The 6,625-nt window shown below is 52.7% G+C and overlaps 1 protein-coding gene across 1 annotated transcript; it reads left to right on the forward strand.

Annotated features, from left to right (window-relative positions):
* The first annotated feature begins 244 nt into the window (after positions 1-244).
* Positions 245-2,558, forward strand: LOC141411440 (uncharacterized). The gene is made up of 2 exons (XM_074043151.1): positions 245-703; positions 899-2,558. The coding sequence occupies exon 2, from the start codon at positions 1,351-1,353 to the stop codon at positions 2,545-2,547; it is 1,197 nt and encodes a 398-aa protein (XP_073899252.1). The 5' UTR covers positions 245-703; positions 899-1,350; the 3' UTR covers positions 2,548-2,558.
* Positions 2,559-6,625: the final 4,067 nt, after the last annotated feature.

The following is a 6,625-nucleotide window of genomic DNA, read 5'->3' on the forward strand; positions in this document are numbered from 1 at the left end:
CCATGTAGATAAGATAAGCAATGAGGCAGGGCTCAGTTAGGGCATATAGAATGTGAGGAATGCAAGATGTGAGATACGAGCAAGATGTGAGATACGAGCAAGATGTGAGGTACGAGCAAGATGTGAAGTACGTGCAGGATGTGCTCTGCCTGCTTGTCTAATGTTGATAACAAAAATATGCACGCCACTGCAGTCTATATAAGATTTCCCCCTAAGAGGCTCAGGGTCTTGCTTTCCTAACCGGTCCTGCGTGTCCGTGTGGGAGCTCGACCCTGGCTAGCCAGTCCAATAAACTCTGCTTTGTTGATTGCATTCACGCCTGGCTCTCTGTCTCTCGGGGGAATAGGATTCCGGGTCCTAACATTTGGAGGTCCCACCGAGATTTCATTTTCTCGAGAGACAGAACCTGCCTGCGAGAAAGCAGGGGCGATCCCAAGTCCTAGGCGTTGGGAGGGGATCCCAGACCCTCATTTGGAGGAACTTGAGTGTTCCATTTGGGCCGCGGCGGGGATTCGGCCAATCCCCAGGGAGATTCATTCTGGGAATCTCGCAAGGAGGACCACAGGGTCCTATTGGGAGAGGCTTTCCTCTCATTTGGGCTCGAGCATTTTAGGAACCCTGGCGCCAGGTGAAGAACTAATTGAGCTAGTCGACCGACCACCCGTCAAGTGGACGCCTTTCGGCCTGATATCCCAGTTGGACGGTGAGGAGGTTGAATGGGGTGCGCACCACTGTGAGAGAAGGACCGGTCCGAGCGAGTGCTGGAGAGTGTTGTGTGTGTGTGGAATTATTGTTGCCTTTACCCTTTTTGTTCTATCTCTCTTGGTGTTTGAGTCTCCTTCCACAATGGGACAGGGACAAACAACCCCAAAGTCTCTGATCCTTTCTCACTTTCCAGAAGTTAAAGAAAGGGCCTTAAATGCGGGTCTGGTCATCAAGAAAGGTAAGTTCGACACCTTTTGTTCTGCAGAGTGGCCCACCTTTGGAGTCGGGTGGCCCATTCAAGGTTCCCTCTCCCTAGACCTGATCACTAAGGTTAAAGCAGTCATTTTTCAGCCAGACAATCGAGGCCATCCAGACCAAGTTTCTTACATTTTGGTTTGGGAGGATCTGGTGAGGAACCCTCCCCCTTGGTTAACAGTTTTTCTGACCCACCCCTCCAGTTCGGCCCCCGGGGCTAAAACCCCAGTCACGCCCGCCTTGGTCATAAAGGAGGAGGAAAAACTTCCTCTTCCCACCTTGACCGGTCCTCAAATTAGGGCATCTCCTTCACCATCTCCGGTCTTACCAGAGAGTTCCCCCCTTTACCCATCCCTCGCAGGGGCAGAGGAAGATCGGCCGCCTCCATACATGACTCCCCCTGGCCAAGCCAGTGCCCCGGAGGAGGAAATTTCCTCATCCTCCTCAACAGGACTGGCAGCAGGAGGAGGAATGGGTCGAAGACTTCGCCCCCGAGGGATCCGGGAAAGGGAGGGGGAAGACGGGCCCCCCTCATCAACACAGGGGGAGGAAACTGTCCCTACACTTCCAGTCCGGATGGTGGGCCAAGGGGGACCGGGAGGAGGGCAACAGTTTCAGTACTGGCCCTTCTCCTCCAGTGATCTATATAACTGGAGGACACAGAACCCGCCCTTTTCTGAAGACCCCAAGTGTCTCATAGATCTCCTGGAGTCCATCATGCATACACACCGCCCCACTTGGGATGACTGTCATCAGCTGCTCAATACTCTTTTTACGACGGAGGAACGAGAGCGCATCCTCAACGAAGCGAGGAAGAATGTCTTGGGGGATAATGGGAGACCCACAACTCTCCAACCGGCCATAGACGAGGCTTTTCCCCTACGCCGGCCTGATTGGGATTTCGGGACCGCAGAAGGTAGGGAGCGTCTTCGGATCTACCGCCAGACTCTGATGGCCGGTCTCCGAGCGGCCGCTAGAAGGCCCACCAATTTTGCAAAAGTAAAAGCAGTCATTCAAGGGGAAAACGAAAGCCCAGCCGGTTTCTTAGAGCGCCTCTATGAGGCATACCGTCAGTACACCCCGATTGACCCTGAGGCGGACCTCCACCGGTCTGCTGTGGTACTCTCATTCATTAATCAGGCAGCCCCAGACATTAGGAGAAAACTCAATAAACAGGAAAACTTAGGGGAGATGACTATAAGGGAAATGCTACAGGTAGCAGAAAAGGTCTTTACCGCTAGGGAAACTCCAGAAGAAAGGGAGGAAAGACAGAGAAAGGAAGACAGGGAAGCCCAGGAGAAATTGAGAAAGGAGGACCGGGAGTTCCAGGCTAAGGAAAACCGAAAGCAACAGAGAGAAATGGCTCGTATTTTCCTAGCGGGTGTCCGGGACCAACCCAGAGGAGGGGGCCACGCCAGGACCCCGGATAAGGAACACTGTTTTTACTGTAAGGAAACGGGGCATTGGAAGAGAGAATGTCCTAAGTTAAAGGGAAGAAGAGGGTTTGGAAGGAGACCGGGGGAAAACAGGGAAAGGGAACGAGCAGTAGAGCAGGCCAGAGTCCTACTAGCCGGAGAAGAGGACTGAAGGAGACGGGGCTCAGACCCCCTCCCCGAGTCCTGGGTAACAATGCATGTGGAGGGGAAGCCGATGGGGTTCATGGTGGATACCAGCGCCCAATATTCGGTTTTAAACAAGGCACATGGACCTTTGAACAAGGCACGAACAAGTGTTGTTCAGGGGGCCACCGGTACGCAGTTATGTACATGGACTACCAAAAGAAAGGTGAACTTAGGAAAACACCAGGTCACACACTCCTTCTTGGTCGTCCCTGAGAGCCCCGCTCCCCTGCTCGGACGGGACCTACTCACCAAAATAGGGGCCCATATCCATTTTGAACCAGATGGAATAATTGTGACTGATCGAGAAGGGAGCCCGATTCATGTCTTGTCCCTATCATTGGCTGACGAGCATCGTCTGTTTGAGAGTCAACAGGAACCAGGAGGGGACATGACTCATTGGGTAAAAAGATTTCCCACGGCCTGGGCGGAGACTGCGGGAACCGGCCTCGCCAAACACCTCCCGCCCGTAGTTATACAATTGAAGGCTTCTGCTCTCCCCATTCGGGTGAAACAGTATCCTATGCCTGAGGAGGCCCGAAGAGGCATAGCCCCTCATATCCACAGGCTAATAAAGGAAGGAGTACTGCGACCTTGTCAGTCTGCCTGGAATACTCCTCTGCTCCCCGTCCGAAAGCCGGGAAGCGGGGACTATAGGCCTGTGCAAGACCTACGAAAGGTAAACGAGCGGACGGAGGACATTCATCCCACCGTTCCAAATCCCTATACCTTGCTCAGCCACCTACCCCCCTCGCAAGTATGGTATACAACCCTTGATTTGAAAGATGCTTTCTTCTGCATTCCATTGTCAGAAATTAGTCAGCCGCTATTTGCTTTCGAATGGCAAGAAGATGGGGGCCAATCCGGACAGCTCACTTGGACCAGACTGCCGCAAGGATTTAAAAACTCTCCCACCCTGTTTAATGAGGCCCTGAGCCAGGACCTGGAACCTTTTCATCGGAGCCACCCACGAGTCACTCTATTACAGTATGTTGATGACTTACTGTTAGCGGCAGAAACCCGAGAGGAGTGCATCAAGGCTACTGAACACCTGCTAACGGAATTAGGTGAGCTGGGGTATCGGGCAAGTGCCAAGAAAACTCACATCTGTAAAAGGTCAGTGACGTATTTGGGTTATCGGATTGCAGATGGGGCAAGGTGGCTGACTGATGCCATGAAACAGACTATTCTGGCTATCCCATCCCCGACATCCACTAGGGGGGTGAGAGAATTCCTGGGCTCCGCGGGGTTCTGTAGACTCTGGATTCCAGGATTTGCGGAAATAGCCAGACCCCTATATGAGGCCACCAAAGAAGCTCCAGATTGGAGTTGGGGAGAGAGAGAACAACAGGCCTTTGATCAGCTAAAAGACGCTCTTTTGCAGGCCCCTGCCTTAGCCTTGCCAGATCCTACAAGACCATTCACTCTGTTTGTAGATGAGAAAAAGGGGGTAGCCAAAGGAGTCTTGACCCAACAGCTAGGTCCCTGGAAGAGACCAGTGGCATACTTTTCCAAGAAATTAGACGCAGTAGCGGCAGGATGGCCCCCCTGCCTCCGCATCATAGCGGCCATTGCCGTGCTGGTGAGAGAAGCCGATAAACTAACCTTTGGACAGGCCCTCTGGGTAACGGCCCCTCACCCGGTGGAGGGAATCCTTAAACAACCCCCTGGGAAATGGATGACGAATGCCAGGCTCACCCACTACCAGGGGCTCTTGTTGGATTCCCCTCGGATCACATTCACAGATCCCGTAATCCTGAACCCTGCCACCTTGTTGCCTAACCCGGAACTGCAGACACCTGTCCATAACTGCAAAGAATTCCTCTCCGAAGTTACACAGGTACGGGCTGACCTAAAGGATACCCCCCTGTCCGGCTGCAAATTAAACTGGTACACGGATGGAAGCAGTTTTTTCCAAGATGGAGCCCGAAGGGCAGGGGCAGCTGTAGTCGACCAAGAAGGAAATACGGTATGGAGCAGCGCCCTCCCACCCGGAACATCAGCCCAAAAAGCGGAATTAATTGCCTTGGCAGAGGCCCTGGAGAGGGCAAAAGGAAAGCGAGTCAATATCTACACCGATAGCCGCTATGCTTTCGGTACCATCCATGTCCACGGGGCCATCTATCGCGAAAGAGGATTCCGCACAGCAGAAGGAAAACATCTAAAGAACCTAGCCGAAGTCCAGCGTCTATTAATGGCAGTGGAAAAACCGAAGGCAGTGGCAGTGATGTATGTCCCAGGCCACCAGTCTGCCAAGACGCCGGAAGCTGTCGGTAACAACAGAGCAGATCAAGAAGCAAAGAGAGTAGCAATGGTGAGTCCTCCCATGGAGACAGGGCAACCTTCCACGGTTGCGGCGATAGACGTGCCGGTCCCAGAGCTCCCTCCGCTACCCCCCCGACCAGAATACTCCACAGAGGATTTCACTTGGATGAGAGCCCACTCCCCCTTTAGAGAAGGGGAAGACGGATGGAAAAGCGACTTGGAAGGCAAGTTAATTCTGCCTGAAAAACTCGGACGATTCCTGTTGGCTAACTTACATAAGTCCACCCATTTGGGGCGGAGAAAATTACTAGACTTGTTGACATCTGCGCAGCTCCGATTTCCGAACCAGACCATAGCAGTCCGCCAAATTGTGGAAGATTGTGCCAGCTGCACAATCATGAAACCAGGACGAAGGGAGGGGCACCATACAGGTACTCGGGAACGGGGGAGGGCTCCGGGAAGAAGTTGGGAAGTGGATTTTACTGAGGTAAAACCGGGAAAGTTTGGGTACAAATATTTGCTGGTATTCATAGATACCTTTTCAGGCTGGGTGGAGGCTTTTCCTACAAAGAAGGAGACGAGTCAGGTAGTGGCAAAGGCTTTGCTAGAGGAAATCATACCCAGATATGGGGTGCCCGAGGCAATTGGGTCAGATAACGGTCCGGCTTTTGTTAGTAAGGTCCTGCAGGGACTAGCCCAGACTATGGGGGCCAATTGGAAGCTACATTGTGAATATAACCCCCAGAGCTCAGGGCAAGTAGAAAGGATGAATAGGACACTAAAGGAGACTTTAGCCAAATTGGCCCTGGAGACTGGCGGTGATTGGGTGACGCTCCTTCCCTTGGCCATCTTCCGAGTCCGGAACTCCCCCTATGTCCATGGGCTAACTCCCTTTGAGATCCTGTATGGGGCTCCACCCCCCATCATTCAGAGGACCTTAAGCCCAGAACTAGGTGATCTGGCCCCAAATTACCTGACCATGTTGCAGGCTTTAGCTAAAGTGCAACAACGGATTTGGCCCTTAATTCAAGCATACCACGCTGTTAAGAGGGACCCGGCTCCGGAACATGGCATAGTCCCGGGTGACATGGTATGGGTTAAAAGGCATCAGTCCAAAACCCTAGAGCCTAGATGGAAAGGACCTTATGTTGTACTGTTTACTACCCCTACCGCCCTCAAGGTTGATGGCATCGGACCTTGGATCCACCACTCCCACGTGCGTCGAGCCAATCATCAAAAACAAGAAGGGGTCAAGGAGTGGACTGTACGGCGGCACCCAGACAACCCATTAAAGCTAAAGCTTTTGTGGCCCCGGGAACATGCAGAGCCTTCAGGAGCAGCCACGGATGGGGTGGCTGATCGCTCTGATCTTGCTCAATGCCCAGAGCGGGAGCCTCGCAGAAACCAACCCTCACCAGCCCTATAAGCAAACCTGGATACTCACCGATGGGGAGACTCATACCACCCTCAACGAGACTACTCGCACTGCCCCCATAGGAACTTGGTGGCCGGAGCTTCAGTTCTGCTTCAGAGACATCAATCCTGCCTACAAGTCTACTGCCCCGGAGTCAGCCCGACGTTATGGGTTTTATGCCTGCCCCGGCCACAAAAAGAACCAGGAATGTGGGGGGATACAATACTCCTTCTGTAGGTCATGGGCATGTGTCACATCCAATGATAGTGAATGGAAATGGGGGATATCAAAATCAGACCTAGTCAAATTTGCCTTTGTAAATGGGATATTAAGGGGGCACAGAATTCCAATACCCACCCATAAATGC

The sequence above is a fragment of the Castor canadensis genome, chromosome 10 (assembly GCF_047511655.1).
Source record: "Castor canadensis chromosome 10, mCasCan1.hap1v2, whole genome shotgun sequence".
NCBI lineage: Eukaryota > Metazoa > Chordata > Mammalia > Rodentia > Castoridae > Castor > Castor canadensis.

Excerpts from the sequence above, each read along its gene's own strand:
- LOC141411440 (XM_074043151.1), top strand. The coding sequence starts at position 1,351 with ATGACTCCCCCTGGCCAAGCCAGTGCCCCGGAGGAGGAAATTTCCTCA.